This window comes from Eupeodes corollae, chromosome 1 (genome assembly GCF_945859685.1).
Source record: "Eupeodes corollae chromosome 1, idEupCoro1.1, whole genome shotgun sequence".
Lineage (NCBI taxonomy): Eukaryota > Metazoa > Arthropoda > Insecta > Diptera > Syrphidae > Eupeodes > Eupeodes corollae.
The window spans coordinates 20,811,379-20,831,235 of NC_079147.1; the positions used below are offsets into that span (position 1 = coordinate 20,811,379).

The 19,857-nt window shown below is 30.5% G+C and overlaps 2 protein-coding genes across 2 annotated transcripts in view; one reads left to right on the forward strand and one right to left on the reverse strand.

Annotated features, from left to right (window-relative positions):
• The first annotated feature begins 404 nt into the window (after positions 1–404).
• LOC129954021 (zinc finger protein 1) overlaps positions 405–19,857 on the forward strand; it is an 84,296-nt gene continuing 64,843 nt past the window's right edge. The window contains exon 1 of the mRNA XM_056067617.1: positions 405–2,107. Coding sequence (XP_055923592.1) covers positions 2,023–2,107 — 85 coding nt within the window. The 5' untranslated portion in view covers positions 405–2,022. The remainder of the gene's footprint in view (positions 2,108–19,857) is intronic.
• LOC129954022 (myophilin-like) lies at positions 7,876–8,512 on the reverse strand. The gene has a single exon (XM_056067618.1). It carries the CDS (start codon positions 8,440–8,442, stop codon positions 7,876–7,878), a length of 567 nt encoding a protein of 188 aa, XP_055923593.1. The 5' UTR covers positions 8,443–8,512.

Here is a 19,857-nt window from a genome sequence, read left to right on the forward strand (position 1 = left end):
AGGTATACGATCACGAACGGTGAGTACATCTCGAAGAGTTCATAAAGGAGGAGTGTTCGGTTAGTACATAATCTTTTACCTACGCATCTTCTCATAATCATCCCCCATCCATCCATATGCTCATCAGCTCATACTTACGGTACTTGTGTGTTGTTTTCGTTTTCGTCATCGTCATCCCACTCGGCAAAATAGCACTCACAGAGAGTACAGTTAGAGTGTATCACTCACACAACCGTTATTCTCGTTTGATTGTGTGTGCCATTCCGTTGTCATTTTACCCGAGATTTCGTTTTCGAGTCCGATCTGAGATGAGAAGAACAGACCCTGGAGCCGGAGCGCGTTTTCAACTTTTCTATTCTGTTAAGTTCTTAGAGTTTTGAGATTCTCAGATCGAGCGAGATGCGATGTTTATTGTGAATCTTCTCAAGTATCTTTTGCTAGGTATAATCTCAATACGTACGCTACGCGGTACATAACGTACGTCAGAGGTACACTGTACACATCACCGTTATACCAATGAGAAGAAGTCTCCTTTTTAACATTGAGCGAGTTACGGGAGTTTTTCTCTGTTATAAAACGGTTGTTGTTTTGTGTTTTTGCTGCTTCTGCTTTATTTACGTTCGTTTCTCCGTTCATCGAACGGAATATAGAAATCATCCACTCCGTTCCGTAGTTCGTTCGTACTCCGCCGTGAGTAGGTAGTTGAGTTGAGGCGTTTGAGGGTTGAAAAAGCGTTTTACGTTGTTTTTTTTTTTGTTGTGTTTCTTCTGTGTTCGTATATCGTATTCTGATTCTGAGTTGTGTGTCGACTGTCGGTACGGTGTCCTCCTGCCTTGCCTGCCTGCTCAGCTCTACTCTGCTGCTGGCTGCTGTTCTTTTGTGTTTATTCAGAGATACTCAGATACTTTCGGGGAAAACACACGGTGTCGTCGACGGCGGCGGCGGGCGCTTTTTTCCACAATACAATTACCAAACGAATATAGTAGCGACCAGAACGTCGCGGCATCAACAACGTGCTTTTTCAACAAGCGGTCTTTATACGCAAACAAAAAAAAAAAACAAAAATACAAATAATAACAAAAAATTAAAAAACATTTCAAAAGCAATTTTATCCCAAAACAATAATAATCTACAATTTTACCTATGAATAAAAGTTTTAATATTTTTCTTTTTTTTCAATTGTTGCTTAAATGGGATTTGTTATAATAATCGAGCGGTTAGTGAATATAACAGTGATTTAATAATACACACCTTCCTATAATAATAATTGTGAATTAGCAACAATAACTGTGCCGACTGACGCGCACCTGTCGGATACTAACATAAACAAAATGAAGACACAAATTATAACTTCTTTTATTGTGAATTATATTATTAAAAAGGATATGTCCCTATAAAATAAGATTATGCATTCATTATTGGATAAATTAAAAAGTCTTATAATTAATATCGATAATATTAGATTCCTTTTGGATAAATCAATGGAATCAATTAAGAAAAAAGACCGTTAAAAGTGATCCTTTAAGAGCGACAAATAAACCTTAAAAACCAAAATTCAACCTGCTGCACTTCCCCCATTATACAAAAACAACTCACTCCTCCCCCAACAAAAAAACACACAAATTTTATTCAGAGATTCATAATTTTTAAAAGAACAAAAACGCACTTCCCTTACGATTTTTGAATCATCATCAACAACTTCATCCATTTTTAATTTTTGCTGTTATACTCGTATTTAACGGTTATGCATCATACAAGTGTCGTTGTTGTTGGTTGTTTATAATTTTTCCAATACTTCTTCCTCGATATAAGGTGGAGTTTGAAAAACCAAATAAAAATCAAATTCAAAAGTGAATGAATGAATTAATAAAAAAAAATTGAAATGAAAGTGAAAAAAATGTGGGAATAGAAATTTCAAAAAAAAAAAATTAAGTGAAATTTTAAATTTATCACAAGAAAAATTAAAGAAAGTGAAAATATACAAATTATAGAAAAAAAAATTAAGAAAAATTGATCATTCCAATGTTGTCTTGTTTGGTACCACCCCGTTTTGGACAAGAGGATAAAATTAGTAGTATGCCATCATCACCAGCGTTCTCAATGCAGTGTAAGTGAAATGTTTTTTAATTTTATTTATTTTGTTTATTAATTTTACATTCTCCAATTCTAATAGGTGTTCATTTCTTCAAGACTCCTTATTTTTATTGAAAATGGTTAACTATAGAGACTTTTGAAAAGTGGAAGATATTGGTTAAGAGAAATATTTCACTTATAGAAGTGACAAGTGAACTTCCGTATGGTAAATGCGAAATCGAAGCAAACACATAATTAGTAGGACTCACTAAAATCCCACATATTTCAAGTGATTGTGAAATCTTAAATGTATTTATAGAAATTTTATCAGTATCAGACTTGAAGATTCCAACTTTCTGAAGCAGGTAAAGTGAAAATCTTTTAATCTTAGGTATGAAGGTAGGCCTGGATAGCAGAGAATTTGTATATAATATTGAACAACAAGTTCAACTAAAACTTCACATAAAAACCGATTATCAAAGGGAAATATTTAACTTGTGAAATGCTTTTTTTATACACTTACCTGTTTATTATTCATGCCTTGAACCATACTTGAAAAGAATCCTCTATTCTAAATTTAATCAGTGGAAATTAAATGATGTTTCCTATTAAACAGTCAAGATTCATGTGGTACCACAATGGGCCATTACACTGGCCTTAGTGTGTCCGTTTCCATCTTGGACAGCCACTATAACCTAACCTTCCTATTAAACAGCTTTCTTTGTTTCACTATGAATTAATAGCGGAACTTTTAAAAGTTCTAGTGGAAGTAAACATTCATTCAACACAGTCAAAGTGAATTGTGAATTCTTTCACCATAGAAAAAGATAATCCCAACATAATATTTCATCTTATCTTAATAGGAAGGTTCTCCAGAAATTTGGATGAGCCTTTTGTTAAAAATTTTCACTTCCTTTTGAAGTGAACTTTATTCAAATCAAGTGAATAAAACGAAATTCTTAAGTTTCGAATAAAAATCCCAGAATTGTATCCAACACTCGACTTAATAAAATGGCATTAAATAAATGCTTGTGAAAAACCATTCTTTCATTCACCTTCCCGAATATTATTCATACCAGGGAACATACTTGAAAGATGTCCTCTATTCTTAATAAAATTAATGAAAATTAAATGATATTTCCTATTGAACAATATTCTGTGTTTCACTATGAATTGTAAGCAGAAATGTTAAAGTTCTAGTGAAAGTGAAATATTCTTTCGAAACCGCCAAAGTGAATTGTGAATAGGTAAAGTGAATACAAAAAAGTATTTCCCAGATGTATTTCCTTATTTCATCTTACTTAAATAGGAAGGTTCTCCAGATATTTGGATTAAGTCAGGAAAACGAAATTCTTATGTTAAGAATTAAAATTCCAGAGTTGGATTCCATTTCGACTAAATAAAATAACATCAAATCAATCAACCTACTGACTTAGTTAAGATTTATGAAGCAGAAGCTTGAGTCCACTAGTTTTATAACAATTAATAATTATTCTTTAGAAAAAGCTTAAATGTTTTTCTATTTTTCCCGTAGGACTTTTTAAAAGTTAATGTGAGTAATGAACATTTGGACATTATATTTCTCTTCCACTGGTTGTTTCATTTATTTAAGAAAATTTTAAAAGTGCAGCTTAAAAAGGTTTAATTAGAATTAGGCGCCAGTTATAGCTATCATTGGTTTTCATCATTTTAAACAAACATTGGAATTTTTTTGGCAGGTCGTTTATAGCTTTCAATACAAATTTCTGTCATTAAAAAAAAATGTCCTGATTGAAATCCAGCGAAAAATTTTTACTGTCATTGGAATTGTGTGAAATTTGAACATATTTCAGTGGAACGGTTCGTTTTACTTTTGAACATAAAAGTTCAGGAAAATGAATTTCCGTCCCTAAAATAGATAAATACATTTTTAGAGAAAAAATAAATCCGTAATTACACTTTTTTGTCTCAAAAAAATTCTTTGTGTGATTTTCATTTCTAATCAAAGAAAAACACCGTCAAATATCGATTCAAACATTTTTCCGGATCGATTTCAATGATAGCTATAACTGGCGCCTTAAGACTACTCGTAGCTACAACTTTGCTACATTATAACCTTCGTTATTAGATACTTAAATATGTACGTTATTATAACAGTTGCTTTTCAAAACTAACAATGGATTTTTTAATATTAAGATTCAACTGTTGAAGATTGTGTTTGATCTTCATTGTTTCTTTGACGTTAGGCAAAAAGAACTTAAGTTAGAAACTGGTCACAAAGATTCAACTAACTTAAGACGTTAATATTGAAACAAATATGATTTGTTATGTCTTATTGTCTAAAACCTAAATTAATACGAACTTTTGCTGTTGTTCTAGACACAGGTTGTAAGTATTTAACAAAAGGGACAAATATCAAAAACCCAAATTGAAATTTATCTAAGGTCAATGCACTTAAAAGTTTTAAAACGACTTTCAAAAATATTGAAATTTCGATTTTCTTTCTATGTTAAATCATTTTTTAAACATAACGAGTATCAATCCTCAAAAAAATATGTTTAAATATTGTCCTTAATGTGTTGTTTTACATACTTTGAATATTTTACTTTTTTTAAGTACCTACCTACAAGGTTCCGGCCAAAACGAAGAAAAGTAGTGTTCTAGATTAAACAAGTTTAAGAGTAACAATTAAATCTTTTAGAAAAACACTTAACTGAAATCATCGTATTGTTTAGTTTGTTTTTGTTGGTAGGTAGAATCATTTTAAAATAATTTTCTTAAAAAAGTATCCATTTTGTGATTTAAATTGTTCGTTAGTTAGTTGTTTAAAAATTAGTTAACACCATTTTCTTAGACAAGTGCATAACTTGTTAAGTGTGCTAAATGTAGTACTCCAACATCTTAAGCTTAAAACATTGATTTTAAATAATTCAAAAACATACAAATATCCAAAAATTAGAATCTTAAATCTAAAAGTAATGGAAACAAACCAAAGGCAAATTTTTAATAGACACATTTTGAAAATAGGTTCGAAACCTTTTTTTTTTAAATACTTTTTGTGGTTTGTGGTTTTAAACTTCAATAAAAAAAATACTGAATAGCATTGTAAGGAATGTTAGCATAGACGGATATGGAAAAGAATTTTTAACTAAATGTAAGTTTAGTTTGAATTAATCAAAAAGGTGACTCCCATATTTTTCTTAATTGAGTCATAAATCATAATAAACAATATCTATCAATAGGTAATTGTTTAATTAAAATGAGCTTTTATAAAAAGTATACAAATTGGTGTATAAATTATCAGTGTAGTTTTTAACCTTTTTGTTTGTTAATCATAGACAAAATATTTATAGTTTTCTTGTAGTTTTTTGAATACTGAAAAGGAATATTTCAAAAATAAGATAAACTAAACAAATCTAATTTAAAAAAAAAACAACAATAGCCGTGTTTTTTTTGGATTTCCATTTATAGTACAGTAAGAAATTGCCAAAAAAACTGATATTTAAAAGTTGATACAATTGAATACCTATTTGCCAGAATAATTTAAATAATTTATCAAAAAATTCAGACAAGTTTGAAATCTTGTAATCTGATTTTTGATAGTTGACTATCAAAACCAAGAAAATATGTGATAGTCTATCTTAAAGTTTTAACCAAACAATTTAACATAAAATGTAAATTTCAAGAAGGGGGTTTGTTCGTAGACTACTACATTAAAATATGATGTTGAAGCGAGCTTGAAGCTATCCTAAATTCTTTATATACCTGAATCGAGTTGAAATGAGCTTGATTCTGTTTGGGGATCGGAGTCGAGTAAAAATTTGGGATGAAAAACCTGTGTGGAGGAGTTTGTTTTACAGATAATGCAATATGGTCTGTTTATTTGCATGTTTGTGTACAAAAATATAGTTTTGGTTTAATCAAATTAAAAAAATATTTTTATATTGTGCTGAACTATTCAATTGTTCATTGTTTAACACAAATCAAACTATCTCACTTGCACTTTATAAGAAATATTAAAACAATATTTGCATTTTATAAAGTGCTGTGAAACGTAACTATTTTTAAATCTTCTTGTGTGGTTGAAACACCAAAAAGATTTACTTAATCTAAACTGAGATAAACCTTTAGTGGAAACATAGCAAAACTTAATTATCTTTTCTATTGTTTACTCCTGTAAAATAAGCCCAGTTACTCAATTTTCATTAACAAAACTAAATAATATCAACAGTAACAGATTGACTTTTTTCCCCAATGGAAAACACATGATTCCATAATGCATAACTACTCAACGAACATAGCCATCGAAATACAAATGAGAATGAATGAGACATTTGAGAATGAAATCACATAAGATCCATTCGAGACTCGTATAAATGTCAAAAACCCATCCGTAGTAAGATTCTACTTTAACTTTTATCGGTAGTATTCATATTGTTTTTGTTATTCGTGTAAAATCCTACTATACTATTGATGGATTTTACAACAAAACGCGGTAAATAAAAGAATAAAAAGTGCACATTGCAACTCGTCAAACAATAGTTTTAATTTTTTTTAAATTAATTTGAAAATAAAAGAATACATACATTTAGCTGTTAGAATATTACTAATTAAGCTTTTAATTTTCAAGACAATTTTATTTCCATTCCTAAACAACAGCCCAATTTAAACGTAATTTAAAATAAAAAAAAGTTTGTAAGCTTCGGTTATTTTTCAACCTTTTGGATTTCCTACCATTTTGGATTGTATGTCCATTTGTTTTTAGTAAATAACTCATTTATTTTCAAGATAATTTAAAAAATACTCATGACAAAAGTTGTTTAAAGTTCTTGAAATGTTTTCTCTTGGGTTTATACCTTCCAAATCATTGTAGACAAAGGAATATAAGATTGTTTTTCTGTTAATTCAAAATCCTAAAAATTTACAGCTACAATTAATGAAGTCTACTTTTCCAGGACTAAATTTATCGGATTATTTTACTTTGATTTGAAAACTTTGCTTTAGTTCTTTGTGGTTTTCTTAGACTTTTATTGCAATTGAAAACATTTTGTGAGTTTTTTAGGAAAAGTATACATTTAATTCTAAAAATTTTAAAATATTAAAAATAGTTTGTGTTACATAATGGTATGATTTTGAATTGAATACAGTAACAAAATAACTTATTTATTCATTTAACTATTAACTTTTAATACTCATAAACGTTTTCCTATGCACTAACTCAATACAATGATGTTTAATGAACCTAAACTTTGTTCGTTTTTCAAAAACAAAAACCTTCGTTTTAGAAAAACTTGTGATCAAATTTGTTAGGTTTTTAAATTGAATGAAACAAAATAATTATTCTGTAGAGAGTGTCACTCTTGATTTTTTAACATTTTGTGAGTTTTAAGAACCACTAAATTCATGATAAATATTTACTTCTATATTTATCAATTTATTTCACATCAGTCCAATATTATGATTTAAACATTCCTCAACTTTCCATTCACAATTTCAAAGTTAAGTACACACGCTCCATGAAGTTTTATTTAGAAAAAAGCATTTTCTTCCCGTAAAACTATTACCCAAAAAAAGTAAAAATGTATTTCCTAAAAGTTCATTAAATTTTCAAAAATGTTTTATTAGCGTCAATAATCCAAAACCTTGCCTTTTAATACCTTGAGTTCCAATTTAAGTTAAAGTTCAACTAATAACCAATCCGATTTAAAAAAAAATTAAAACTTCTTGATTGAAATTTTGTTTTATTTTCCCAAAGATATAAAATTACATAATTTCAAGCTTTTATTATTACACTTTTTAAAAATAGAAACATGTTAGTTAAATCTACAAATGTCTCGAATTTCCAATATTCATTCCACTCTGGGTTGCTCCCTGATTCGATCCATACTGCAACGATATTATACCATCTCCAGCTCGCAACTGCTCCTCGGTAAAAGTGCGAACATTCTTAGTCGCTTCAACTGGTCCAATCGAAGGCTTCCCGAATTTTTGTGCTTTTCTACCCAACGATTGCAAACACGTTACAACTGTACTCAAATTCTGCCTTTCCCACAAGTCAACACTTTGAAACAACTCCTGACTATTAACACCAAACTTCGTGGCACTAGTTAGAAAATTCGTTATATTTTCCATACACTTAAAAGCCATTTTACTAGTGTTGATTTTCTTTACCGAATTAGCTTCTAGACAATTGACAAGCTTACACAGCAGAACTCCATCTTTGAGAACTTCAAAGAAATTTTCAGCTTCACCAGAAGTATTGATATCTTCTTCGGTGATTGTTTTAATCCATTCCAAAGCTTCTTGAGCTAATTCTTCACTGTATTTGGAATTCATTTTAGCTTGAGCTTCAGCAGCAAGTCCAGACTTTTCTGCACGATTTGAAGACATCTTTGTATTTATATTTCTTTACACACTTCTTAACTCAACGAGATCTGAAAGTTTACTGCCTTTGGTTTAAATCTTAAAAGTTGTATCAATGCAAGAAGAATGGAAAAATTTAAATCTTATCATTTCTTTCGAAATTTTTATAATGGTTTATGTGTTTTGAGATTATCTTAAAACCTTGCTTTTTATTCTTTAAAAAAAAGGAAATACCCAAAAATAAACAATAAGAAATTCTGTGAACTCAGGAAGGTTGTTCATTGCCTGAGTCATACAAAATGCTTAGCAGAACTACGAGTTATAAAAAAAAACAAACTTTTATTTGATAAAAACCTCATGCAAAAGTATTCATATTCTAGGAAAATTTACCAAGATTTTTATTCAATTTTATACAAATAACTCAAGAGTCAAACAATCTTCAGTTTTAAAAAACTGCTAGCAACGTAGAGGTTCAAAACAAGAGTTTATCTGGAAGACCTAAACCATCTAAGGAAACATCTCTTATGGAATTTTATGCACCTTAAGGAATAAAATGTCTGGAACATGCAACCAGATTAAAATAATCAAAAGAACTTGTTAATAAAGATCTTAAAATAAAAAACAATAAAACAGAATATAAAAAAACATAATAGGTCCTAATTGCAAGCCTTCAGGTTCTTCTATGCATAATTTACGATTGAGACACTTCCACTGATTTCACATTGAAACCAAGACTGACTTTGAAGAAATACTCAGTGCAATGTATAAATCACGTCACCTAAGGTAACGTACTGTAACGTAACAACAAAATTATTGAAGCAAATAGAATAGGTCCTAAATGGGAACCTTAAGGTACTTCTGTATATAATCTAAGATTGAGACACTTCCACTGATTCCTCATTGAAATCAAGACTTTTCTTGAAGAAACAATCAGTATAACTAAAAATAACGTCATGCAATGTAACGTAACGTAACTGAATCCTTTTGTTTCTTGTAGAGACTAAATACCTTCTATCTGTTTCCTATCCCTCTGTATTTCTTTTTTATTGTTGCAACAATCAATTGAAAATGAAGTGTGAAAAGAACAAAGCGCATCCTTTTGGTGAATAAATTTCGATTAAAATTAAACAATGATTGTTGTTTTTTTGTATTGTTTCCTACTGAATTCTTTTTATGTAAAGTCAATTTTTTATTTCTTTTCTGATTCAAAAAAAAAAAAAAATACTCTTCATTCCTTAAACTCTTAAAAAAATTTGTATCATTGCATCCATCCTGCATCGAGTTGAAAAAGAAGAAAGATACAAAACCATTTTACCTCGCGATAGAAACGTGTGGTTCATGCAACATTTTATTTTATACATTTATTTGTACAATTTTTATTTCGATATTTTTGTTATTTTTGTACCTATGTGTTGTAACCAACCACCTCTAGTATCCGGAACTCATCTGGTCCAATATATCTCCATTTCTGAATCTAGACATGAAATTCAAAAAAAAAATAACATTAAATGCCTTCAAGGGGGAGCCGAAACATAACAAAACAAAAATTTATCCAAAAATACAGGAGAGCATCACAATCGTCCAAAAGAAACAAAACAACGTAAAAATAGCAAAATAATCCCGGAATTCCTTTGTTTTCCTATCAGGAATATGTACAGTTGAAAAATTAAGCTCAGGAATACAAAAAATAACAAAAAAAAAACTCCAAAACTTCACACAAAAGCGAGTTGCAGATGGAAAGATACAGATACGAATCCATATCGAGAACTGGAAACAGATGAGATGAGTTGAGATGGGAATTTGGGGAGGGGGCATTCGAATTCGATGTAGGTGCAAAGTTTTTCAGAGTTTTTTTTTTTGTAATTTTTATTTCAATTATTTGTTAAATTTTTGGCAAAAATACTCCGATTCCTTTGTATGGTTCCAATTTTCTTGTTTTTTGTTCTTGTTTTGCTGCTTGTGTGTTTGTATGCTTGTTTGTTGTGTTGCAATAGCGGCATGAGTAAAAAAATTACTTTTGCTTAACATGCAACACCTATTTTAATGAATTTTATTTTCTTCTTTTTTGTTTAATTTTATTTTATTTCCCACACAAAAAATTGGTGGTAGAACAAAGATACATTTTTGCACTTTTTATTTTTTCGTAAATTTTTTGTATTTTTTCCAAATCAAAATCGCAGTCTCTTCTTGCCTACGTTCTGCCGCTGTCGCGCCGCACCGCCCTTGGGGACTAAAATAAGGACTTTTAAGACATATTGTGGTTGTAGAAACATACAAGTCAAAGGAGAAGCGATTTTTTTGGTTTGTTTTTTTATTTGGTTTTGAAAATCGTTTTTGAGAATATCTGTCTACCAGATGGGATTGTAGGTATGGGATTTTCACAGTCTTTATTTTTTAGTATTTTTTTGAAACCACAGAAAGAGGCATTGCAATTGATTTATTGTCCTGGAGTGGAGGATGTAAAAGGAGTGCTGCGAGTACAGAGTGAGTGTGAGCTGAGCTGAACATACCTTCTGAAGAATGAGATGTTGATTTTCACATTGTTCTGTTCTTCGGGAATCGGGTAAATTGAATTGCAAAAAAACGAAGAAAAGTGTACCTATAGAAGGAAAGATAGGTATGAAAATGGAAGATGAATGTAAGAAAATGAAATTACACAGATGTGAATATTTTTTTTTTTTTTTCTTAAAAAAAAAAACTTGGTTTTCACGGTTTGAGTTGAGTTGACAGCCAAGTTGATGATGATAAACCGTAATATGTATATTTAAATTGAATTTTAAATCAAAATTTATTTTGCTTTCTGTTAAACAAACATCAAAAGCTCATAAAACAAAGAAAATAGCTTTTAAAGTTGTACAATATTGAAAAGATTAAAATTTACAAATTCCAAACCATTACATTTTATATTTTACTAAGATTACTTTAAGATTAAAATCAAATTAAAAGATATGTGGATGGGCTTCCATATTTTTACTTTCATTGTTTTTGGTTGAAGTTAGCTTTTGAAAGACTTACAAAAGAGGTTTTTAGTATGGCAACTCTGGGTTTATATAGTTGGTATCATTTAATTGGCTATATTAATATTTCAGTATGTTTGGTCCTTAGATGAATACTAACCTATTAAAGTTCTTGAGTCAGTTCTAACTAAAACATTATGTCAATATTCTTTTTCGAGACATTGACTCACCTTCCAAGAGCAACTTTTGTCATTAAAAGTGCTTCGCATGAAAACTGTAGCTCCACTCTATCCCTGACATTACCCGCACACAGAAATGGTTGTGCCATGAAATTTATTTATTTTCTAGAGCAAAAAAAGAAAATTAAGATATTTTATATGTAGATTTTTAATTTGGCATCACTGTCACATATTTTTCGTCTTAAAAGTGGGACATTCAAGACTTAAAAGTGTGACTTTCAAGATTGAAAAATTTCTTTACCTATTGTTTTTTTAAAACACGGATTCATTTCAACATTCTAATAACTTGGCAGCACTTAAGTTTGTTCATCAAATAAGCTACGAAATTTTTCTTAAGACCCAAAATACATATTTCATACTACAATTTTATTATAGACACATCTATTTCTTTCATTTTTGTATGTAGATTTTAATTGGCACCACCTTCGTAAAAGATGTCATATTTTTGACAGCTGAATCAAAATATTTTTTCCACCTAAAAATTAAACTTCCAGGGTTGAAATTCTTAAAATAAACGTCTCATTTATTGTTTTTTTTTACATATGGACACATTTCAACATTCTAATAACTTGGCAGCACTTAATTTCGTCAAATTAAATGTCCTTTGAAATGACACATTTCAACTTTCTTATAACTTGGCAGCAATTAAGTTCGTCAAATTAAATATGCTACTAAATGTCACTTAAGGCCAGGAATAATTCATACCCCAATTGTATTATAGACGAATCTATTTCTGTCGTTTATGTATTTTATTGGCATCACCGTCGCAAGAGTTGACATATTTTTGACAGCTGAATCAAAATATTTTTTTTTTCACCTAAAAATTAAGCATTCAAGATTGGAATTTTTTAGATTAAATGTCTCAGTTATTGTTCTTTAAACACTGACAAATCTTAACATTTTAATAACTTGGCAGCACTTTAGTGTATTAAATATGCTACGAAATGTCACTTTAGGCCAGAAATAACTCATGCCATATTTGTATTATTGAAGAATCTAGTTATTGCTGTCACTTTTTTGCCTTTGTTACTTTTTTTTCGTGATAAACCTTTAAACATAATCGTCTCCGAAAAAAAACTTATTCATCTTGATTGTAACAAGAGAGTAGAATAATTGGGCGCCATTTTAAGTATGTAGCATTTAGTCCAAGATTTTTAGTTCCTGTTGAGTTGAATCGAAATTAGACTGAACGGGAAATATACTAATAAATATCTTTAAATCTCGCCAAACCCGATCGAAACAATTTCTTATTTTCTTGAGTTGCAAAAAAACGTTAAAAATGTGAACCAAAAGCAGGTACAGACATTTTTTAGAAGGGAAAGGGGAGTTAAACTAAAATAAATGATTTTAATAAATAAAAGAATTTTGAACTGTGAAGAATTTAAAGAAGAAAATGAACGTCTAAATAAAAGTTAAAAAACAGAGTTGACGAAAGTATTCCACATTCTTGATGTGCAGCTGAACAAAGAATTTCTATGCTTCTGAATTTAAAATTGGTATCTATTCCTAGAAGTGTGGGTATCACGATTAAAACTAAATAAGGCGGTGCAACAGGGTTTAGTGACTTACAACTCTCAACTATTTCTGGGCACTAGTGCTGTTGTCAGGGATGGAGGGGACCTACAGTTTTAAGCCGAAGCCGAACGGCTAATTTGAGTAAGCACGTTTCATGACAAGCTTTACTCTTGGAGGATTTGTCAATTCCTTGCAAGAGGCGGTACTCGTGAAAACTTTTTTTTTTAATTAAGGTGGCACAGGCAGGGATTGAACTTAAGACCTCTGGCATGAAATGGTCAAACGCACGAATCATGCCATTGGTTGTAGTTATTTCCATATCCTCTTCAAGCAGCTATGGACATTTTTGGGGTTTAATCCTTCCCTCACTTAGCTCTTAACTGATGTCTTAAATAATTTCTATGTGTTTAGGAATTTCTTAGTCACTTAAGCCTGATTGATTATAATCTAAATCTCAGGTATTGATATATCATAAAGCCTAAAAGTCGTTTTTGGTCAATAGAGTGTAACTTTCTATCAATAGAAATCAATGAGTCAACATTTAATAATTATCAAACAAAACAACCTTTCCCTATAATAAAGATATCAGTTATCCTATAACAACAATAGATCGAGTTGTAAAATCCCCTTGACACCTTTTTTTTACACAAAACAAAACACCTAATCACGTCACGTCGTCGTCGGTGTATACCTGATAATAATAATGTGTGTCACTTTGTAAACAAACAAATTTGTTGTGGATTCGCCTACCTACCTCAAAATCAAAACAATAATAATTCCTCTTACCTCAATTTATTTGGTATTATTCCCACCTACAGTTCTGTAGGTATACACCTGCGTCTCTACGACGCGATGCTTATTGGTATCAATTCATTCAGATTCAGAGAGGGAATCATCAAACAAACAAACAACCAACAACACCAAACATTCAATATTGTTCTATCTCAATAGCATGCGCCATGACACAAGTATAAAAGCCACGTGAGAGATAGGATACGACAGGTATCCTATACCTATCTACCTACCTTACCTACCTTCCAACGAGTCAAGTAGATCCCTCCTAAAAGATAATAACAAGAACAGCCCGCCCTATTTGTTGATACTCGTATATAATTTCCTCTTCTCTTACCAACCAAAAAACAGGAGTTACGAACGTTCAGAGCGTAGAGGCCCGGTCGGCCGGCGCACAAACTGTTTAGACATGCTGTCGGCTTTTTTGGTAAAATGATTTGTTGTCGTCGGTATCGTTGTCGGTATACCTACCTACCTTACCTACAGTATGCGATTATTGTGGTTTCACCTGTTTTAACTGTATCCATGATGGTGTTGTGTTATTGTTACCTTTTATTGGTACCTTTTGTATACGAACGACGACGCGTTCAACGTTTACGATGACGACGACAAAGAGACGTGATGTTTACCTTTTACCTCGCCTACAAAATTTACACACGGTAGTAATGTGGTTCGTAAAAAAGAATGATTCATGTTTTGTTTTGACGGGATGAATGTTTTTATGGTAAATATGTACTGTACCTACCTATAAACCTGTACAGGAAAAAACGTGATGTCTGGCGGACGACAACGACAACGACAAAATATAAACAATACGACCGACTACGATACGATACGATATAGTGATGATGATGATGATGGTGATTTTGATGAATGGAAGTCAGTAGCAGGTAGAGGTACTTACAGGTGATAAAGTAACTTGTTTTCAGATTTATGACTGTGCGTCATGATTGGTTGGGTTTTGTTTGGCGGCTTACTTGTGATTTGTGACTTTAAATGGAGTTCTCTTTTTTTTATGGCGGAGACTGCGGAATTCCGGTTGCAAAATGAGCGTAGTTTATGAGCTGGCTAAGAGGTAGACTTAAAGAGTGATTGTGAGTGAAAATTTAATTAAAATATTGTCCATTAAACGCATACGCATTGTATGGGCATGGAAACGAAATCGTTGGGCGCCACTTTACACCCTGAACCACAATCGATTAAAAATATAACTTTACGGACAAAAAACACAAAACAAAATCTGTTTTAGAGCTAAAGGATCCAAATTTAAGTATTTTTCACTAATTTTTAAGACTTAACTTAATTTAAAAAAATACATATTTTAATGTTCACACTCAAATTATTTAAAGTTCTCTGAAAATTGTTAAGATAATACAAACCAACAATCAGAAAAAAACACTCATGAAGGTTTCATGTTGGGCGCCATTTAGAGAAAAATCAAATTTCTTCATTTTAAGTTGCAATTCAAAATTGAAAGAAAATAATAAGTGATATAAGCAAAAATCAACAAAATCTTTTATTTTACCACAGATTTCACTCCAATTTTAAAGAAGCTGTTACTTTTACATTGCTAAAGGTTTCCTGGAAAACCCAGATGGCCCATTTTCACTCATCAGAGAAACATTTACACAACTCCCTTACCACAAAACGATTTAACCATTTCAATAAAAACTTACCCCCAGCTAACAAACAAACTCCAAAACACCCATATAAACAAACCATAAACCTATCAGTAAATACTTCTCATTTCGATTTGTTTTCAATTTCATTTTCCATTTTCTATTTTCCCAAAGGTAAAGGTGTGAATTTAGATGTCCGTATCCGTACATAAAACTACAAATAACATATAAAACACATCCCTTCTCAGTATCACCTATTTCCAATAAAAACGTGTGCATTTTCAAAAACAACAACTAGAAAACAACCAATTACTGTTTACATTTGAATTTATTTCAAAAATAACATTTTCCTTCATTTCCTATAGGAAACTTTGCCTTTTATAATTTTCCTCCACAGATATTTTTTCTTGTGTAAGACTTCGGCTAGGCATCATCACATTTCCTTGATTTTTGATGATCAAAAAAGAAAAAGAAAAGAAAAATTTTATTTATTAAACTGTGGACATCTTCAATTAATAATTATTTTTGATCACCAATAACTGTTAACATTAAGTTGCTTAAGTTCTTGTTAAATTGGATGAATTTATAACACAACCATCAGAGATGCCAAATAGATAGATACTATATATTTATAAATGTTATTTTTTGTTTTTCTTAAATGCATTTTCATCTTGATGTGTGTTATGTGTTTCGGTTTTTTTTTTTTTAAAGAATATTTATTAAAATGTTTAACAGTTTGTTCTTTATTTTTATATTTTTTGGCTGATTGGATTTTTTATGTGACACGAATTAAGAAAAAATGCCACAATGGTATCAATATATTGTCTTTTATTTGTTCATTTAATATCACATTTATATTAAGATGATGTCTCTTTTCATTTTGATACAAGATATTAGTCTGCATTTAATGTTACAAAATTAAAATTAGTTGAGGAAGATTATGCATTCTAAACAGATGAATTTTTACAAATATAACGATAACGAATATGAACAAAATACCAAACTAACGAACTTCGATGAATCAAAATGAATCAACTAGAAATAACGAGACAGCAATTAGTTAGAGAAATTCGTAAGTTATATTGTTAGCATATAAACAAAATAACCAACTATAAAGTTAAAAAAAAGAAAGAAAGTAACAAATGACCAAAATAATATAAACAGAATGAACCAACAGTTTAACTAACGAATAAATGAAGCAAGTTCATTGGAAAACCAGAATAAATGATCAAATTATCAAATTGCGGATTACTTGTCAACATAATTATCATTGATAAGAACGAACCAACTATAAAATTTAAAAAAATAAAGTGACAAATGATCAAAAAACATTAACCGAATGAATCAACAGCTTAGCTAACTAACGAATAAATGAAGACAGTTCATTGAAAACCAAAATGAAAGCACGGATAATCAAACAAACCAATTATTCATCATTAAAACTACTATTCAAACGTACGAACGAATTAGGATGTGAAAGAGAGTAAGTGACAAATGAACAAAAAGAATGAACCAAAAGCTTAGCTAACTAACGAGTAAATGAAGAAAATTCATTAAGTAAATTAACTGATAATCAAATTAACAAATTATTTATCAATAAAACTACAATTAAAACGAACGAATTATGAGGTTAAAGCGAGAAAGTAACAAATGAACAAACAGAAATAAACAGAATGCACCAACAGCTTAGCTAACTTACGAATAAATGAAGAAAATTCATTGAGAAACCAAAATGAATGAACAGATAATCAAATAAACGAACTAATCATTAATAAAACTACAACACAAACGAATGAACTATGAAATAAAGGAGAGAAATGAACAAACAGAATGAACCAACAGCTTAGCTAACTTACGAATAAATAAAGAAAATTCATTGGGAAACCAAAATTAATGAACAGATAATCGAATAAACGAATTATTTAGTAATAAAACAAAAGTGCTAACGAATCATGAAGTTAAAGTGATAAAGTGACAAATGAACAAACAGAAATAAACAGAATAAACCAAAGAGCAGCAAACTAACGAATAAGAGAAGAAAATTCATTGAGAAACCAAAACGAATGAACACAGAATCAAATAAACAAATTATTCATTAATAAAACTACCATTCAAAAGTGCAAACGAATTATGAAGTTAAAGAGATAAAGTGATAAATGAACAAACAGAATAAACCAACAGCTTAGCTAACTAACGAATAAATTTAGAAAATTCATTGAGAAACCAAAATGAATGAACAGATAATCGAATAAACAAATTATTTATTAATAAAACTACCCTTCAAAAGTGCTAACGAATTAGGAAGTTAAAAAGTTAAGTGACAAATGAACAAACAAAAATAAACAGAATGAACCAAAGCGTATCAAACTAACGAATAAAAGAAGAAAATTCATTGGGAAACCAAAACGAAGAACAGCAACGTACGAACGAATTATGATGTTAAAGAGAGAAAGTGACAAATGAACAAACAGAATGAACCAAAATCTTAGCTAACTAACGAATAAATGAAGAAAATTCATTGAAAAACCACAATAAATGAACTGAAAATCAAATTAATGAATTATTTATCAATTCAACTATCGAATATTACTAAAAACTTGACAATTGAGTAAATGGACGTAGAATTAAACATATTTCTATAAAACAACGAATGAACTCTTATTCGTTATTTTGTCGTTGTGAATTTTAGGAATTTCGCTTAACTATTTATCTCTATTTCTTTTGCGTTAAATTCAAAAATTGTATGTCACCTCCCAACACGAATTTTGGCAATGTCTTGAATACAAGTCTATATAAAATTTTGTCTTCAATGAAATAGATAACACGTGCTAAGTTAAACTTTTGTAGCCAATCAAATGGTTGCTTTTGTTTTTAAAATTAGCTAAATTAAAATACATAACATCGCACCGCCGCCGTCGTCCGTCATCGTGCCAAAAGAAATAATTATCTAACAAATCATGGGAGGGAACTAAAAACTATTTTGCAAAATATTTAGATAGATATTTATTCTAATATATTTATGTATTTTGTGTACATAAGTTGTGCTAGATGTGTTAGCTTAAATTCATAAGGAGGCAACAAAAAGATTTAACATAATAATAAATTATATAAACACACGTTTTTTTAAATTGACGCAACGTTCGATATGCGCCAGCATTGTAACAACGCACCCTCATTGATTTTCAATCCGTTTTTATTTTCGAATTTTTATTGAAGCAATTAAGAAAAACGCAAATAAGGATAAGGTGAGAACAAAGGCGTGTTAAAAAAAATAAGAGAAGATGCATTATCATCAACATCATCTCAGGCTTCGGGTCTTCGGTCTTCGTGGCTCATCATCCTTTGTGTCATAAATGTGAGACACCATACCATATGGATGCAGGCGGCATGGCATGGCATAGATGGCGGTCGGTGGCGTTCGTTGATGGACTTTTTCATAATAATTATATTCTCAGTGCCTTCCGTTAAAAAATAAAAACAGAAACCTGATGGAAGAAGGTGAATGATGCTGATGCTGTTGCGGTGTGATTTGATTTCGCTTCTTATTTTAATTTTGTTTTTTTGTTCGTTTTGTTAATTATTTTTATTGAAACTGACGCGCAAAATTTCCACCGAACGAAATCTGAGCGTTTATCGGTGAAACAACAATGATGAGATACGTCTGCCGCTTCAGCGACGCGACGTGTGTGTCGATATGGTTAAGGATGGTGGGCTTTTGTTTGCTTCAAAAAAGCAAGGTATACAATAAACTTGTGTGGTCTAAACAAATAATTTTTTGATGACAGGAAAAGAAAACATCATCGTCGTCTTATTCAATTTAATATTTTTTGAATAGGGGGAGATATTACACGGATGTAGGTAAGGTACATTGAGGTACTTAAATACACCTGAAGATATGGGTTTGAGATTTTAAGTTTAAATGTTTAGGTTATGATGTGAGAACGGTGGTAAGGCCGGAAGATTAAGCGTGATGTTTCTACTTATTCCGGGTGGTTTAGTGATTCAAAGTTTTTAGTTGTATTCTTTCTTTTGACACCTAACTCAATGCAGGTAGAGTGTACGCGCCGAAGACGGGGTTGTTGGTTTGTGGTAACTCGCATGGGAAAATATTTCATTAAAATCTCTAACTAATGAGGATATAATTGATAAGTCAATTTAATTATGAACGTTGATATCTTACAGACAATTTTATTTGTGCTTCATAATAGAAAAATCCAGCTCGAAGGACCAAATGTAAGTACTTTTTGGGTGACGGGGTCTAAATTAAAGAAAAATTTAGTTAAATCAAAGAAATGAAAAAGAATTTAGCTGCAAAGGTAT